At 39.5% G+C, this 19,352-nt stretch overlaps 1 protein-coding gene across 1 annotated transcript in view; it reads right to left on the bottom strand.

The window, feature by feature from the left end:
- Positions 1–18,104, bottom strand: part of ubr4 (ubiquitin protein ligase E3 component n-recognin 4) — a gene marked incomplete at its 5' end in the record, with an annotated part of 87,575 nt that extends 69,471 nt beyond the window's left edge. Inside the window, 15 exons of the mRNA XM_080015339.1 lie at positions 467–654; positions 4,891–5,008; positions 5,471–5,608; positions 5,995–6,094; positions 6,523–6,713; positions 6,812–6,871; positions 7,325–7,449; positions 8,948–9,072; positions 12,357–12,498; positions 12,700–12,802; positions 13,156–13,301; positions 13,809–13,938; positions 14,163–14,266; positions 14,898–14,995; positions 17,980–18,104. Of these exons, the coding sequence (XP_079871465.1) occupies positions 467–654; positions 4,891–5,008; positions 5,471–5,608; positions 5,995–6,094; positions 6,523–6,713; positions 6,812–6,871; positions 7,325–7,449; positions 8,948–9,072; positions 12,357–12,498; positions 12,700–12,802; positions 13,156–13,301; positions 13,809–13,938; positions 14,163–14,266; positions 14,898–14,995; positions 17,980–18,104 (1,893 nt within the window). The remainder of the gene's footprint in view (positions 1–466; positions 655–4,890; positions 5,009–5,470; positions 5,609–5,994; positions 6,095–6,522; positions 6,714–6,811; positions 6,872–7,324; positions 7,450–8,947; positions 9,073–12,356; positions 12,499–12,699; positions 12,803–13,155; positions 13,302–13,808; positions 13,939–14,162; positions 14,267–14,897; positions 14,996–17,979) is intronic.
- Positions 18,105–19,352: the final 1,248 nt, after the last annotated feature.

Raw genomic sequence — 19,352 nt, 5'->3', positions numbered from 1 at the left:
CCGTAGTATCAATAAGCCCCGTTGTTACGGGTTATGTTAACACCATTGGAGAAATTAAGAAAATGTATTTTCTATTTATTTAGGCTTTATAACCCGTTTCAATCTTGCAATAAGATTAAGATATTTGCTTTGTAGCGCTGACGACTGATGGATTCCCGACTGATTATTAAACTCTTCAAATTTCAGGGGGCAGCCATACATTCATTCTTCATTAAATTGGTTATCTGTGATTATTTGGAAAAAAAAAAACAAAAAAAAACAAAAAAAAAAAAAAAAACATTTGTTTGTTACTTTATTTAGCTGGTACTAAGAAACAGCCATTCAATGTATTTGCGTTATGCACAGTCTCTATAGTCTGCTTTCAATGTTTGTGGCAGGGGCCACAAGAATTCTCAGAATCAGGAGTGTGGTGTCTTCATGCTTTATATTTTACAGTTCATATTGAGTGTTGAAAAATTGTAATTACCAGCTCAGGGTCTTTGCGGCCGGCCATGATGTTACCATTCTCACTGGGATTCTGTTTGTTTGGGCTCTTGAGCCTGGGGGAAGTCTCCAGAGGTGGGGGTGGTGGAGGGGGTGGAGGGGCAACCTTGTCTTTGGTGGGAGAGATTGTCTCTTCAAACCAAAGGCCCAAAATAGGCTCACTGTCATCGTCTGGAAAGACACAAAACCTTTTTAGGAATCGTCCCGTGAAGGAGAAAACAATACACGTGCCAAGGATCACACAACATTTAAGTGGTAAACGTGACATCAAAATGCGAGTATCGAAAGCGCTAACTATTTCATGACGCCTACGATGCTGTGCAGATGGTGGATTGGAGCCAAGGACTGAAATTACCACAGCTAGTGAACTAGGACTACTGCTGGTGAATATCCACTTAAAGAGGACAAGAGAAAAGTAATGGCAGTAATGGCTCCGAGATTTTCTCCCCGACAGTATTTGAGTTTTATAAAAACAACAGATAACCCACCTATTTCATATTTATTTACAGTACTTCTCAAACTGTCTAAACTACTGCTGGAAATTATTTTTGTGTTGTAAAGGTCATAATTTATTTTATTTCCTTAAAGAACATTAGCCTCATTCAAATTTTGGCTCCCATCAGTCATAACTATTCCTAGTGAAACCTCACTGAATGCTTTACTTTATTGAGAAACCTACTGCTCTGCTGCAGATTCCCACTGTGCGTAAATGCAGTGCAAAATCCAAGTCACAGTGCATTTAAGGGCAGTAGAAGCTGCTGCAGAGCAGTACGTTTCACAATATAGCAAAGCGTTCAGCGGGGTTGTGGTATTAACAGTGATGATGGGAATCAACAATTTAATAAGGCAGTGTTCATTTTGGCAGCTATTTTAGATTTAATCTTAGTCTACATTTAGTCACATTTTAGTCATTTTTATCCTTCATAGTTTTAGTCTAGTTTTAGTCGACAACAACTCAAAACATTTTAGTCCACTTTTAGTCCAATAAATGTTGTTACATTTTAGTAAACCTTTAGTCATTACTTTAAGTCAATATGTTTCTCTCTTTCAACTAATTCAATGAGGCTAACACACTGTATAGCTGGGATTCTGGGAACCTGCTCACAGAATGCAAATGGCTTGAAGGACCTTTCCATCTGCATTCTGGGAATTTTTGTATTCTGGGAGGACCCCGCTGTGCCGCCTCGCCCTGCCAGCGGTAGCTGCGCAGTATAATTGTGATCTTCTACCACCCTCTTTGTCGTAATCCATAACGACACAGAGATGATGTTTTCACGGAGAGGTTTCTTCAGTCTAGTGTTTATTTGGCGATGTTTACATAAGTGACGTGACATCTTGTCGGTATAGTCGTTCGAGTCGTGACACTTTTTAACCTTATTTTATCAAAAGGGTTTCACATTCTGACTTGACATCACACGGAATATCGAAGGATTATTTTGATCTGCATGTGTGCATCAAAGGAACCACAAGATCGCCATTCGTGCTACTGTTCCGAGTTCAATCATGGGTGAGTCACTCAAAAACTCAAAAAAATAAGTCGAGAGACAGAAAAAAAAAGACTCAAGGAACGTATACATTATTGGGGGGAAACAATGCATTTTGAATGTCCGATAGCCCACCACTAACATTTTAGCCCTGTCAACGAAAATAAAACATTTTGTCATGGTTTTTATTATCAAAGAACTATTTTTAGCTCGTACAGGTCTCGTTTTAGGAAAAAAGGTTGTTGACGAACATTTTTCGTCATATTTTGTTAACTAAATTAACACTAAGGCCTGGGTTGAAAAAAACAAACAAAAAACCCCCAATCCTTAAGTCAGCTGCTGTAACCTTATAATGAGCTCAGTAGTGCCCCCAATAAATTCTGATAATTTTGGAAATATCTATAAGTAGCTTTTTATATTTAACGATAACATTTTTAAAAGTAACCAGAAATGATCAAGTGATCTCAGTATTGATGAGTTAAAAGTACAATTATTTTATTTCAATGAATTGCGATTAAAGACAATTAAGGGGCTTTGTTTCTAAAAATGGCTTTTGGAAATATTGCAGAATATAAATACATTTTGATGTCTGGGTAAAATGGGTCTAGAAATCGTACATTTAATACAATGTTAAATAGGACAAGTCTTGATTTGAAGCCATATTTAAATCTTAAATTGACAGAAATTGACAGACAATTCTAACCTACAGATAGATGGGACCCTTAACTTGTCTACTTACATACCCCAAAATACCAACATGATTCGGGATTTTTTTTTTAGCCATTACTTACATTCAATTATTACATAATAAATAGGTGAGCTTTAATTTGAGTTGGACGAGCTAAATAAGGTTTAGTTTGAGTTTAAAATTAAGGAAATAGATGTCACTTTATTAGCAATATCTAAATGCAGAATATCACTTTAAGTTGATATTCACATCTGCATGCAGCACAAGAAAATCATAGCTCTTCAAGTGAAGGCAAGGCGGGGCATCGTGTAACTAAGCCTCAATATTAAAAGCATTACTACATGTTATAGTGGAAGGATAATGCCAGTGTCTTGGACATGAGTCAGGTATTCATTTTTGTCCTGACAGAAACTAATCCCTTCCCTTTAAATGTGTTGTCATCCTGTGAGGAGCAATTACTATCTCAACCATTTTATCAAACTGATTACGCATACATCCTCTGAGGAGGGCGAAAGTAAAGAATACTGGGGAAAAAAGGAACACATTTAAGTTTGAATTTTAGAATACATAGGCAACGTGGCCACCTAGAATGCATATGTTGTATTTCATTAATACTTATTTGAACTAATTCAGAAACAATGTTAACGTCATCAAAGACACATAAGGATTAAGAAATTAAATGAAGGGAGTTCCTGGAATTTTAGTTGATTAAAATGTTGCTTTGAAATTCAGCAAGAAAACAATCACCTGGGTAATTTTTGACCCATCATATGCATTCTTGGGTTTAACCCAAAGAAACAATAGAACCTAATGCAGTAGAATCTTAGAACACGAAAACAATAACTAGGGGTTTGGGAATAAGCTCAACATGGATCAATGGGATTAATTCCAGTCACGATAGGATTTAAGCCCCTTCATATGAACCACACTGGTATTATCCTTGATCCACTCCAGAGCCACAGATAAACACTTGAATAGCCCACATGAATTACAGCAATCAGCAACCTCATCAAAGCCAGTTAATCTATGGCTCTGCTACTTCCCAAGCTAACAAGCCAGAGCTCCGTGCGCGAGTTGTGAGACGCACAGCAACAAAATGAAATCTAGGACAGTGACGTGGACACCAAGGTCTGGAAAACTGCTGACCTGAGACACAAGCTGCACTTGTCTTCTCCTGTCTTCTCTCTGCTGAAATAGCAAACACTGTCAACTACACTGTCGCTGTGCAACGGAAGGATGACAATGTGGATTAGTGTGCCGTGTCTGCATTGTTGTTGGCTGGGGGTTGGGCATGATCTCACGATTCGATTTGGATACAAAAGGGCCAGGATTCCATTCAATATCAATTTAATCAGATATTGTAAGATCGCTCACGACACGACTATATAGATGTATTGACATTTTATCCAAAATTAGAATTGCTACCAGCTTGTCAGTATACCATCCGGCGTGCATTACAAAAACGGAACAAATTCAGTCTAATACAGAAAGTAATTATTTAAATTAATTTGTGACAACAGTATTTAAGCAGTGGTTATGGTTGCTTAATTTCCGAAGAAAGTATTACTACAGAATTGAATCGTATGAGAGTATAGATTTTTTTTGACCCAGCCATAGTCTGTTACACACACGTGGTTGCTCGCACAGCTACCTGACTGACCTGTTTCTATACTGTCAAGAGATCTGACCTGGCTGCGAATTTTTCCCAGGGTGATTTCAGACTGTCTTAAACAGAAAACCGTTCTCAAAGCTTCCCTCAAAGAACTAAGATTAAACACAAACTGGGGTCGTTCAGTATCAACTCTTGCACTTACAAATTAAAATGGCATAACATGAGATTTTAAAATTAGCTCCAGACATTCTGATGTTTTAGACTGAATTAAAAATGTAATTCACTTGTGCCCAACATTCATTTGGGGTTCAGAAAATATTCCTTTACTGTAATGCAGCCACATCAACACATCATTTTACTATATTGCGATATTACAATCCCAAGAAGATCCCAGCTATCTAGTCTGATATCACAATAATTTCAATATATTGCCCAGTCCTACAGCTAAGTATTTATTTAATTTTCTTAGCACAAACAATCAGTACAAGACCTATTAAGCTACTACCAGAGAATTTCCTGCGTAGCCCTACAGTAAATAAAAAGTATAAATCAGCACCAACAAAGCCACTAAGCCACTTAGTAGTAGGTTAGTAGATAATATTGGGTTTATCGTTTTGCACTACCTTGGCTGCTATCCTCCTCTGTGCTGCTGAAGTCGTCCTCGTAGTAGGTGTTGGAGTCTGTGGAGGCGCTGGCGTCACTGCTGACCGAACCCTTTCTCTGCCGCTGGAGGACGCAGGCCTAAAAAGGAAGCATTCAGTGTTTAGCAGCCAGGCTTTTGGTGCCCCAGTACCAATTTGGGCTCAAAGGGTCACAATTTGATTCAATGTCGATTCAAACCTATTTGATAAAATGGTCATGATATCTGATATATAATGGTCATCAAATCATGATACAATTCTTCGATAAATATATTGACATTTTATACTTTTCAGTATACCACATGAAATTACAAAAACTTTTCACAGAACAAATTCAGTCTAATACAGAAATTACATATTTCAATTCATTTGGTGACTAAGATGAGTTAAAAAAAAATTTAAGTTTGGATGACCTCCAATAGAGAGTATAAACATTTTTATATGGATTCAGAAATGAAAGAGCAGAATTGAATTGTGTCGTAGTATTTATTTTTTATTTTTACCCAGCCACAACTAGAGCCTCTAGGAATATTCTGCGGCAATTTGATAAAACGATGTGTACCTTCTTATAGGAAGTGGAGAGGAGGGTGAACAGCAGGTTGGTCAAGGGAACAGAATCGATAAGCCTTTGGACCCTCTGGATGGAGGTGCTCTGGGCCATGATGTTGAGCTCGGCTGGGGGCCCATCGCTGGCCCATCCCTGCTGATGGAGGCAAAGAACAAGGGAGGCGATGGTTAATGAAGACAGACACTTTATCAATATCGGTCCTTGTCTTCCTTGGATGTCGTTTTTCAGGCCCCAGTTATCTTTTGAGTAAAAGAAGAAAAGAAAACAATAACATGGGTAATTTCTGACCTATTATATGCATTCTGGAGTTTGAAAATATTTCACAATGAGTGGGCATGTGACCTTGAGTATCTCAACTTTTGGTGCTTACATCTGTTATTTCTCATAAATGTGAGTTGGTGACTATGAAATCAAGTTATTCCAGAAGGGAGTGCTATCGAAAAAACACTATAAAAGCCAAAAAATGCAAATAAAATAATACTGAAGAAGGCATTTTAAGATTTAATGAAATAACTTACCCGGTGCAAGGCCTCGACTTGCAGGTCCTGGAAAAGCGAGGTCAACAGTTTGATGGTGTGGTTTGCCAGGATTACAGACAGAACTCCAAATCCTTGGTGTCTTCACAAAAAAAGGAAGGAATAAACATCATCTTTTTTTCCCACAGGGTACAGAACTTGTTGCTGCCTCAACACAGAGAGAAACCACTTCTGGAGAAAATGTGGTTATGGTTGAGTTAAAGGACCATAACCATACTTGGGCTGTCAACATTGGCCAAAAGTCAATATTCCTTTCTGGAAAAACACGTAGGTTTGACTATATTTGAATATCTATTACAATTTTAAAGCGAGTGTGTGTGTGTGTGTGTGTGTGTGTGTGTGGGGGGGGGGGGGGGGGGGGGGGGGGGGCATTTTACATTACACACCTGGCCATTTTCCAGATAATAGCTCGCATTTCTAGATTCCACCTTATATATAAACAATATTGTCTTATTTTGTAATACCCTTAACATTTCAAGCACACTTAAATAAGCCCAAGTGGACATGTACCCTTTGCCTGGGCCGAGTTTAGGTGAGCCCGCTCCGTCCTTGGTGCGAGCAGCGATGTCCCGTACACGTAGCGCCGCCAACGGATCCTTCTCCTTGCCCTTGTCGGCTAGGGCGGTGGGGCTGAGGTTCAGGATCAGATACAGGCTGTTCAGCAGGCACCAGGCTCCTAGCAGCTGGAAGTTCTGGTAGTGCTGTGAAAAAGAAACACGAAAAACAGCATTAAAGAAACCCCTAAAATATAATTGAATAGTATTATTTTTTCAACAACAGTTTTCAGTCAGATACTTACCTCCCCTCCAGCTCTTCGTGAGTTACTGATGGCCTGTCCAATCATTTCATAGATCTCCAGCTGTTAAGCACAGAATTGTGCTTGTTAGCATTTGAAAACAATGAGGTGTCTTGCAAGTTCACAAAAGTTCCCCAACACCACTAACTACATCTCTAGAAAATACAAATCTAATATCACGCAGAAACTCTTTTCACGGTTGATACAGGTCAAATTAAATGACATTTCTGTAGTTGTAGATATTTTAGCAATTTCAATGTGTACAATTAAAATACTCCTTCAAATTGATAAATGATGAAAATGATCTTGTTTTTACTGCTTAAGTTCTCATACTTGACATCAATAAAATGTCTATACATTTGTCATTGCTGCAATCATTATAACAGAATAAAGTACACGCAGTATATACTCATTTCAGGCACAATTCCACCCTTGAAAAAATAACACCAAAAATAAAGCATGTTTTGAAGTGTCATGGCTTGTAGGAACCCCATCCTTTATTTTGATTATACTTACACATTTCTGGACGATAGTGGCAGCGTCGTTTTCATAGTCTTCCTCTTTTGTCCCAGTGGAGGCAGAGCGCAGCTGCAAGCCACTTCCTACCTGTAAAATAGCCATGCACGTGGCCACGCTCACACCTGAGAACATAAATAACTTTCTTAGCTAATTTTGAATAATAAAAAAGCTCTTATGATGTGAACCAAAGTTATGTACATTTCTCTACAGATATCGAAATGTAGCTTTATTCATTGTTCCGCATTCATACAACTTAAAGACAGATACAACCAAGCCAAAACTAAAGCCTTTAGGTTTGGCTAACAACATTAGCCACATTTCCACCAAGGTACAGAAACTAAATGAGGAAACATTGGAACAGAAGTCTAAAGAGCTCTTGTTTGGTTTCCTGTTTCACCCAGGAAGCGTGAAGGTTAGGTTTGACTGGCATGGGTTGCTGTATTTTGGATTATGGATTTCTATTTTTCTTTTATAAAACAAAATTTGAATTTGACATTTGTTTTTTCACATGATATGAAAGTGTAGAATCATAGCTTCAAAACAAGGTATCACTTGTGGGGATCAAATATTTTGGAAAAATTCTGACTAAAGATTAAAGCTTTAAAAACAGAAGTTCTGAGAAATTAGCCCTTAAAGTTTTACAAAGTATTTCCAGACTTTTGCAACACAGAATACACATTCAGAAACACAATTTGTGCTTTAGATGGTTACATTTGGACAGTGCTGTACTGCTTCTATGAGATAATGTTGAATGTGTTTTTCCGCAATATTTAAATAATTTATTAAAAAATAATAATAATAATTGGAAAATGCATAATTCAAGTTAATCTTTTAATTTTAAGTTACAATTTTTTAATTCTAAGTTTCTGCTCACTATACTTGCATGATCCCTCTATTATTCTGTAACTTCAAAACATTCCCTTTTCCTAGCTTTATTGTTTTACAACAATGATAGTTTTAAGAGTGGTGCGTTTCAGATCGCGCACATGATAACCTATCCCCGCCATTTGCATTCTGAGAATTGTTGTTTTCTGGGAGGACCACTCCGCCAACAACGCCACCAGTTCCGCAATATGATTGAGAGCTTCTGCCACCCTCTTCTCATAATCCATAACAACACAGAGGTGATACGTTTGAACGGAGAAGTGAAAATTCTTGCTTCTGGTGTTTATCGTGTCCTCTGAGGTGGCATCAGCGGAACATTTAACGAGTCAAGAAGACCCGGTCGTCATTCACGAGTAGATACAATTTAGAACTTTGTTTTATCAAAACGGTTTCACATTCTGACTTGACAGCACATGGATCTTGAGATCTATAAGATCGCCATTTGTTCAACAATTTCAGTTCAATAAGAGTTCAACAATTTGTTGAGTAGTCAACTAATGCTGATGGAGCACGTCGCCTCAACCTTTTAATATTTATCTAATATTTCAAAATCAAAATCAATTTTGAGAATAACTCGAGAGACAAAACAACTTGAGGAACATAAATCTGCTATAATCAAATTTTTGACCGAGAAAGGAATTTCCAATGTTTTTCAAGGCCAGCCAACAGTACAGCGCTGCAAAATGTGCTGGGTGAGGATGTGGTGAGTCACATAAAGCATTGCATTTCACCTACCAGCATAGAGACAGCTCAGAGCGAGCACAGTCATATCAAGTAATCTCCCTGGTGTCAAGGGCTCCAGGACAGGGAGGGAAAGTGTATCCAAAGCCATCGTTACATCTATCACCAACGAATGAAACCTGAAACCAAGGAGTTTTGGATAGATTGGATTCAACATCATACCTGCATTATCACCCAAAAAATAATAACAATTTCACTTGTTTCATCACATTTTGCAGTGTAGGGGTGATCCGGGTTAGGGTTAGGGTTATTGGAATGGCAGACCTGCCAACCTATATTTTGAGTACCACAATAGTGTAACAGGGAGTCTAGTCTCCGTGGCGTTTGAGTTACTGCAGCTAAATTACACCATCAGTTATTCACACCATAGCCGCCTCATAACGTATCACATCGTATGCGAGCTACTACGGCTAACTACATACAGTGTACAAATTCATCTCATTAGGATATACCCCTTGAAATGCATTATCTCGTAAAGTTACCCAACATGTTTAACTAGGGATGCATCGATTGCAATTTTCTTGGCCGATTCAGATTCCAGAGTTTTGTTTTAAGTCTGACCTGCCAATTCCAATTTTTGATCTGCTGTGCGTCAATGACAAACACATCATGTGATCTGATAACGCTCACGTGATAGAACAGCTGCACATAGGGACTTCAACTGCAATTTTCAGTTATCACAATAGTGGGATTGCTGATTTTGACACTGTGTGTTTATTATTGTTCATTATTCACGATGGAACATGAACCTGTACCTGTAGTGAGAGTTCCAATGAAATAGAATATGAGATGTCACTAAGTTTTAGTATAATTCAACCTGTAACTCTTACTGAGTTTGAGTAGGACACAACATATAACTTACATGGAAATGTCTAGTTCAAACTTTAAATGACTTTCACTTTTAAGTGCAGTATACATTTCGACTATATTTATATGGTACTTGCCATTCCAAAATTGCAATCATTACAAATAAAAAAATAAACAAATGGCCGACTCTTCTCACTTTCGTTCAGTGGCAATCCTCCTTCCCTCACCGAGCATTAAACTAATTGAATCAAATTGAACGACTCACTTTACTGAGTGACTCGTCAAGAACCGAGTTCCAAAAAAGAAAAGAGTCGAACTTTTCATCATGAGTGGAGCTCCGCTTTGACAGCGGAAGATACACAGTCTGCACAATGTTAGAATATTGTCAGGCGTAAAATAAATGATTTATACAATCCTTTGTTTAACTTGAAGAACCTCCTAACAGCCAACATTTTCTTTCTTTCGCTCTCTTTTTTGAGCGTCATCTACACAACTATGTTATGTTACGTTGGTATCGTGTTTGAGTACCAGACATTTAACCAGTACAGTACGTGTGCGCAGTATCACCAGTCATGGCCGATTAAGCTGAAAACCGGCCGATACATCTCACATAAAAAAGAAATGTTTGCGTCTTTCAGCTGGCAATTCACACCAGCATATTTTGATCAAGAATTGCGTGGTTGGTACATATAATGCATACAGGTTGGCAGGTCTGTCGCAATTTTTGATATGATTGCTAATAAAACAAATAAATAAAAATGCACTCCTCTGGCTCTGATGCAGCTGCCTCTCTCTGAAAGGTTTCTTCTTGCAGTTGGGCTCAATGTCCCGACCATAGCATTATCGGATTTGTATCCGTAAAATGTACCACCACAATTGTCGTGTTCAGATGGATGGTTGGAATTGAAAAAAATGGAAGTTGCCTCAAAAAGGCAGTAAAAGGAGCTACTGGCTTTTATTGAAAAAAAAAAAAAAAATCAATAAATAAAAAGGATAAACAAATAAATAAATAGGGCCACTCAGTCTTAAAATAATTCCACACCAGACACTTCTTGCTCACTCAGATGTTACTGCTGCTACCGGGTACCACGCAGGGCTGTGACAAATTGAATTTTTCTTACTATGTTTAAAAGCAATATAGACGTGGTACTGTGGTTTACTGACAGGGGGGACGGGACTTTTTTCATCTATGTATGTTAAATCTGTATGTGTGCATTACAATAACAGGATAAATGAGATGGAAGCAAACAAAAATGCAAAGGGATTCCTCATAACAATGAGAAATTATAAATAAGGGAAATCATTGAGATATTTTTACATGTGTGAATCGACGCAAACAGAGATCTCTGTGCGCCCGATTACGGAGCTGTGCCCCACTCATATTCGCATTGAACAGCCATTGAAATCTGATTAGACTGACAAAATTATGAGTCGGGTACAGGCCTAGAATTAATTAATAATAATCGGACACACAAAATAAATCCTCCATATGTTTGATGGACTGTCCCCTCCCCCGCAAAGCTGAAGTGACGAGCGGGAGCAGACTGAAAAGTTTCTACAGAAGTCCTTGAACATGGGATGGAAGGCAGTCAATGATGATAAATAAACAATGTTTGTGTTTATATTTCATATACTCCTGTAACATTCACCATAAAAAATTAAATACAAAACAATATATTTATTATTTGCAGTGACGTCATGTGACTGAGGTATTGCAGTTGTCGTCAAAGCCCTCGTGCCAGTGGGTCTTCTCTTAACGGTTCGTCGCGCTATGTTTCTGCTACTTTGACATGTTATGAATGAACTGTGGATACAGCGGCAGCTAGGAGAAGGACCGTATGTGCAGCTGTCCTGACACCTATCACATGAGCGCGATCAAAACACCTGACAAAAAAAAATTGTAAACAGTAAAAAGTACCTGTTTTGGGGATCAATTTAGTTAATTATTTTTTATCTATTTAAAATTTCAGTTCAGTTTACAAGAAATGGAGCTAGGAGCGCCCTGCACTTAATTTTTCAAAATGTAATGTTGAAATTCTGTTTAAGTACTTATTTTAGTATAAATCATGTTTAAAGGCAGGTTAAGGAAGTTTTGTGTTGACGTTTTTTCTTTTTTTTTAAATTTTCATTTTTACTGCAAATGTATATCGTCCCCAAATATCGGTTACCAGGCTCCTAGATTACTAATAATCGTATCAGTCCTGAGATTAAAAAAATAAAATAAAATCAGTCGACCCCTACTATAGTGTCAGTAAATGTTGTATTTAGTCGTCCTAAAAGATTTCACAGATTACAGACCAAAGTACAACGTGTCAACAATAGCGTTTCTGTGCGCTTTTTTCACTCTGTCAACATATAACAGTCGTTTTGCTTTGAATGGGGGCAGTTATTTATTTACAACAGTCAGCCATCTGTTTCCACAATGGCAGCATACACTATACAAAACTTGATTTCAAGAGCAAAGATTAATTGATATTTTTAGGGACTGACCAAAGCCCCAGTATAATGGCGGATTCCTCCAAACCAGAAAAGGTCAATATAACAGGCTACAACAAAAATATATTAACAAAATAAAGAATTGAGTGCAAAAACATACCCGTTGCGGACAGCAGTGGCATCAGCCACTGTCGCAGGCATGATAAAGAATGAGTTGGCTGATACTGCATCCTGAAAACGGTTTATGTAGCGTAGGAAGTACGGAAGGTTGAGGCAAACCCGGAGCAGCTTCTCAGACCCACCTAGATCGAGAAACAGAAAATAAACAGGCAGCTTGTTAGAAACAAAAATGAACAGAGTTGAATGTGCAGTTTATTGACAGGCTACCCACCCTTCACCTATATATTCCCCCTGGAATGCTGGGCCCATTGCCTAAAGAAGTCTGAAATTAAGTGTATTTTAAAAGCTTTTGCTGCTAAATTAAATCTAAACAAGCTACTCACCAAGTTCCTGTAAGCTAGAAACATTCTGAGAGACAAAGGCATTTTTCATTTTGGCCTGGATGGCCTGATCTGCCATCGTCTGGTCATCACAATCACTCTCTGCCTGCATTTCAAGGGACCAAAGGAAAGATGAAAATATTGAATTCCGCCACCACACATGGAAAACAATTTAGGTAGAAATTCAAGTTTGACAGAGCTCCAAATGCACTCAGCATGTCAACGCTTCGAGTTGTGGTGTCACCTGATTATTACCAGTTATCTCTTATTATTGTTCATGTAAACACGCTCAGCATTTACCTGGCTACAGACATGATAATACATTTTATTTAAAGCATTAAAATCTAAAATTAACTGGGCTGAGAAAACTAGATAAAATGATAAACAATAGTTGAATAAAGGAAACAAGGGAAAGGCAATGATGATGATGTGGATAAACAACAAGGCTTGAATACTGACCTGCATGTGTGATGCTGACGGAGAGGAAAGGAGGTTCGTGAGGTCGGGGTTAAAAACTGAAGTCAGTTGATTGAAGAAGTTCATTTGTACTTCCTTTTGACGGAGCTCTGGGTTCACAGCACTCGGTAACTCCTTCTGGTCTTCCACTGGTGGGTCAAATAACAGCTTTTAAATCAGCTCCAAGTTAAGAGGCAGACAGGCAAATGTATTTTTTACATTGCCAAATGATCCAGGATTGATTTTAGGGCAGTCACAGTTATTACACAATTTAGATCATTTTGTAAAATTGTTTCTACAATCTAAAATTCTACAATCATGTTTCCTTCAGAATCTGAATTTTGGACAAATGTTAGAAATGTTCCAACAAATAAAATGTGAATTTGTTGCGTTTCCATCAGCTGGGTAAACAGATTTTGAACATGAATTTCATGTTTAAAAGTCCATGGCTTTTCTTAAAAAAGGTTTATGCATCTAATTACACTAGTATAAGCTTATATATTATGGTCACATAATATGATCATGAGACAATTAAATAGTTAATCAAAATGATTTGTATGAAATGCATTAGAATTTCATGATTTTGCCATAAATGACAATAACATTATTGAAAGATTGCCACCAAAAACACCAACCTTCCTGTGATGCACACTCACCGTCTGAAAGTGTCTTGACTGTTTGAGGCAACTTGGCGGACTTCATCATTGCTGTGAAGGTGATGATTTCTGTGCGGTCCAGCCTGCTGCAGCCAGTGCACAGTCCTTTTATCAGGAGGATCAGATGTTTCTGGAAAGGGGGGGGGGGGTAAAAAATTAAATTTTTAACTGATTCGAAGTCCTCATTATGAAGATCTTGGGATGGCGTTGCCACTAAATAACAAAAAAGCCAAGTTATGAATATAGCTTGTAGAAGAAACAAAGATTCTAACTTGAAGCGGGCCTAATTAAAGAGGGCCTCAGATGGATACAGAATGGACTTCATTTTGCAAGGTTCCACTAAATGTCACTCACCTGTGACACGGCACATGCTTCATCTGGGTTCTCCAGACGCAGCAACGAGAATTCAATCAGAACTTTACATGCTGCGGCAGCCGACAGCAACTGATTCCTGGGAACTGAAACGAGAAACAGGAGGTATGAGGAAACAAAAGGTTACTTAATAACATCTTCCTACTGGAGTGAAAAACAAAGAAACTTGAACGACTCCTTCCTCCGGATCATTTTAAAGTCCTAACTGCCCATATTTCCAACGACACCCTTTTTGATGACATGTGAAAATTGATTTGGTAATACGTGATTTGTATCTATGTTTGTGATTTTTCTGTTCAAGTTAGGACTGTGAGGGTGGTATGAAGTGTTTCTTAACACAATGAAAAGCGACATAACCGCAGTTATACGTTGCTTTCACCATTAAGTGACGATCGGGAGCGGAGAGGAAAAAACTGACTCAGGGGAGCAAATGAAAAGTTTCTCCAGAAGTCCTTGAACATGGGATGGAAGACAGTCAATGTTGATGTGTTTATAATTGATATCCACCTGTAACTTTCACCATCAAAAAAATGAAATACAAAAAATATATATATTATTTGCAGTAATGTGGTTATCGTCACAGCCCTACTTCAAGTTTGTCCTCAGTTACATATTAACTCTGTGTTTTTTTAGGTTATGCATGATCTAAATGTTCTGCTTTAACAAGTGATGGCTTCATCTACTTAGTGTCGGGTAAAGGAAAAGAAACATACATACTTTGTCCACATACTGTGGTGATGTAATGTGCAGATAGAGCCACAAATGATGAGTAGAAAGGCTCATACTGTTTGTCATGGTGGAGAATCTCCGATTCACTGCAAAGGAAACAGAAAACAGTCAATTATTGAAAGGTGATGTTATTTTATGGACAAGACATGTTTATATTCATGAGTAGAGGCTGAAACCTGAACTATAATGCTCTGCAAAAGAGCACTTGTGGTGAAACTACTTAATAGTTTTGTTCTTTTAGTACTTGAATAATTGGTTATAGAATATGTAGAAAAAAGAAAAACCTGGAGCATTTTTGAGTTGCCTGTTTGGTTTGCGATAACTTGACACATTTTGTATGAAATGAAAGTGAAACTTAAGAAGGGGGAGCAGAACTTACAGGGTGAGATTAAAATTGAAAATGAGGAATACTTCATCTTTCCCAGGTTCATGCAGGGCAAAGCAAACATAATTCAAGAATTTTCAAGATTTTGCCTGGAGACTGAAAAAGACAAATGAGGTTGAGGTGAAAATGGCTGGAATTATCCAGCTATTCAGTGCAAGAGAAAAGCAAACATGGCGACTGCTGCCTTTTCATTGACAAAATATTAATTCAATAATTGTAGAAATTATGGAACTATTTAAGCAATTTCTGTAACTCAAATTTGAAGCCCATTTCTGCCAAACTTCCAGAACTTTGTACAAACTCTGCCTGTTCGCTGATGGGGCAGTAAACATGAGTCCACACTTAGTCCTGAAAAACATTCAGCTGCCAAGCTGGGACACTGGCAGTTCACTTCCGCCTCACGTTCAACACCATCATCCTAAAACCGCTCCATTAAAGACGGTCACATTTTAGCAATAAGCTTGTGTGTGAGCAGAAAGCAGACCTGGTGATAGACTGGTGGATGGACTTTTGTGAGAACTTCTTTGCTCTCTCCTGTACAGCAATGATTGTACCACTAGCCAGGTATCCATCAAACTGTTATCAATTCATGGCTGTTCATTATTAAGGTTTAGAGGCTCTAAAGTTAACCAATAACATCTCCCCTTGTGGACCATCATCTACACGGGAAAGAGGCCTTCAAACTGGGACACGAACCACCTGAAGGTAAACTCATCACCAACAGAGAATATCAGTTAAATTGTGATAATGAGGTGCTAGGGGTCAACATTTAAGGGGACCTATTACTCTCCTTCTTACACATGTTAATATATTCTCTGAGGTCCCCGAAACATGTTTTTCAAGTTTATTGCTGAAAATATCACTGAGATTATGCATTCGAGCCATTGTGTCATGCCTCTATACCATAGTGTTCTGAAACAGGCTTTTTTTTGTGTGTTAAATTAAACTATATTAATTCAATTATAAATGAGCAGCTTTTAATAGATACCTTCAATCAGGTGATAAAATCCTGAATATAATATGGAGTGTATTGATTCTACGTCAGTAAATGATCTTTGACTGATCTGGTTCTGCAGGAAGAGGGCACAGGGCGCTCACAGGGCCACTTGACAGTTTGTCTCCCAGCAAAAATTAGGTCATGTTTACCAAAAAGCTCGAAAAAGCATTTGTCACAGTCACTTTCCGAAAGGAGAAAGGGCGTGTAACAGAATAACTGTAGAAATTGCCCTGTTTGCTAGCTCAGTCACAAAATTATCTTTTATCGAAAGACAACGAAGAATAAATTGCGCCCAAAAACAAGTCTGCGTGAGAGACGACAACAGTCAAGGCTTTACCTGCAACCGCTAGATCAACCTGTTCCCCTTCATCATCTGCTCAATTAGGTAGAGACCGAATCTACCTGACAAGTCAGCTGCCACGACCCAAGTACTGCCCTTCAGCAATGGAACTGACATTAAATGACGCCATCATCACACACAGATTCCTTCTCTTAAGATTCCTTCTTTTGCCTCAAATGATGTTCATGTTGAATAACTCCCACAGGATATCCCACTCAGCCTTAATCCTACGAAGGTCTCAAAAAACTGTGTGCACATGAAAGGAAAATATGTCCAATCAAGCATTTTATTCTCATGTTCATCCAGCGTTGGTTTTCGGGTTTTCAGCGGTGCACTATGAAATCTGAGAGCTGTTGAATGTTTCATCTGCTCAGGAGGTGCGGGGGCAGCTTCTCATCCCTTTAACAGCTCTTGTGCTCATGCCATTTAAGAAGAAATATGATGAGTCGGCCCACTTCACTGAGCTGCACAATATCCATATTTTGGCGAGACTTCAACTTTTCAAGATATCAACTGCATATACAAACTTCCAATGAACTTCTAGTTTCTTTCTCAGAGCTCTTTTGTTTTTGACCAAGCCATCGGTTCGGCCCTCACAGACTCACAAGTTCCAGATCTAATTGTGAGATTAAACCAGCAGGACAAGGGGGGCTTGAGGACTGGAAACACTGCAGCAGAATAACAATAACATGGGGTCCAGGGAAGACCCTGCTCTTAAATATTTAACACTACCAATTGCACACTCTTCCTCTTTGAATATGTTGCTCGCAGTTGCACATGCAACATGTAAATACTGCTTACTGCTGTTCCTATGATATGTATTTTTTTCTGAAATTTTGCTTCACTGTTTTTGTAATTATATTTAGGCTTTACTGTATTTCTGTACTAACTGCGAGTCACTGGGAATCTGAGCCAACTTCATTATAAAAGTAAGCATACCTGCATATGAAGCCTGGTTCTGATGCTAGGGCCTTAGAATCTAAAGTACGGCAGGCCAGCTAGCTTGCCTGGTGATGTTTGTGTTAGCTAATGATAAAGCAGATTTCCACTTGTAACATCGTTCTGATGTGTAACATAAGCACCGCAGCGAGCATTTAATGCCATTTGTTCTGGTTGTATGAGCTTCGTTATCATTATACACACAGTTAGTTAGCGTGGAAGCTAACGCCCGTGAGTAATTCGAGGTCTGTGGAACTGAAACAGAAGTAGCTAGGAAGCTAGCTGGCTAGCCGCTATCGCTAGCAATGCAACTTAACTAGCCAGGTAGCTTGGGAGTTAGCCTGCCCAGCTGACGGCCGTTCTTCGCGTTAACACGCGCCCCGTTGCCCCGGACAATATCACCGGTTACCTGTCGATTATAGAGCCGACGAGTTGAGGTAGCACTTTCGTTTCGAAAGCCGTGTACGAAGCGGATAAGAGCGGTCGGACCGCCGCTGTCCATTCGTGCTCCCCTTCGCCTCCGCTCGACGCCATCTTGGAATAACGAAGATGAAGGGGGAAAAAAAAACCAACAGGGGAAAAAAAGAGACTTGACGGCACCGCCCGGCAGGGGGCGCTGTCCGGCGGGGGACGCTGCCCGACGGGGGACGCTGCCCGACGGGGGACGCTGCCCGGCACCAACACCCTCCCAAAATGTTACTATGACGTCAGGAGGCCGCGGTCAAGAGTTTTAAATACAACAAGAAGGGAAAGGGAACCACTTTTTAATACCAGGGAGGTCAAGAAGGAAGTGAGGAAAGGAGGAAAGGATAAAGGGGGAAAGGAAAGAAGGAAAGGATGAAAGAAGGAATTGAGGAAAGGCTGGAAGAAGGAAAGAAGGAAGTGAGGAAAGGATGGAAGAAGGAAAGAAGGAAATGAGGAAAGGCTGGAAGAAGGGAATGAGGAAAGGAGGAAAGGATAAAGGGGGAAAGGAAAGAAGGAAGTGAGGAAAGGATGGAAGAAGGAAAGAAGGAAGTGAGGAAAGCCGGAAGAAGGAAAGAAGGAAGTGAGGAAAGGATGGAAGAAGGAAAGAAGGAAGTGAGGAAAGGCTGGAAGAAGGAAATGAGGAAGGGATGGAAGAAGGAAAGAAGGAAGTGAGGAAAGGATGGAAGAAGGAAAGAAGGAAGTGAGGAAAGGCTGGAAGAAGGAAATGAGGAAAGGATGGAAGGATGGAAGAAGGAAAGAAGGAAAGGATGGAAGGATGGAAGACAGCAGCCAGGCAGAGGTCAGGTTGTGTGTGTGCCACCAGGCCCCGGCAGGAGTGTGCGTCGCCGCCCCAGCACTCCCTATTAGGTGCCACCGGGTGCCATGGCAACCGGGCGACGGCCTCCGATGACATCATAACTCTCCCCCTCCGGAGGGTGAGACCCCACCGCGCCCTCTCGGCCCCCCGCGTGTTTTTGGGGGGGATTCCGCCTCAAGGTCACGTGTCGCTGCACAGCCCCGTCCATTGCTGCGCTCTCTGCCGTACTTGTGACATCACAAAGACTGGATTTCTTTGCGCGCCATTTTCTTTGGGAACCTCCCGGGGCTTGTTTGCGCCGTCGGTTTGATGTTTTGCACCGTGAGCGAGACGACAAGCGAGACAACATGTCCATGTTGTGACAAACGTCAGCATTGTCTTTTACACATTTTATATCGTTGTCGGAAACTCACGGGAAGAATTGTGCCACAAAAAATGAAAACAACTTTCAAAGTTATAACACACTGGGATTGAGCGGATTGTTTTCAAAAGACATCACA

This window comes from Zeus faber (genome assembly GCF_960531495.2).
Source record: "Zeus faber genome assembly, chromosome: 15".
In the NCBI taxonomy this organism is placed as follows: domain Eukaryota; kingdom Metazoa; phylum Chordata; class Actinopteri; order Zeiformes; family Zeidae; genus Zeus; species Zeus faber.
This window is presented reverse-complemented; position numbering and strand designations above follow the sequence as displayed.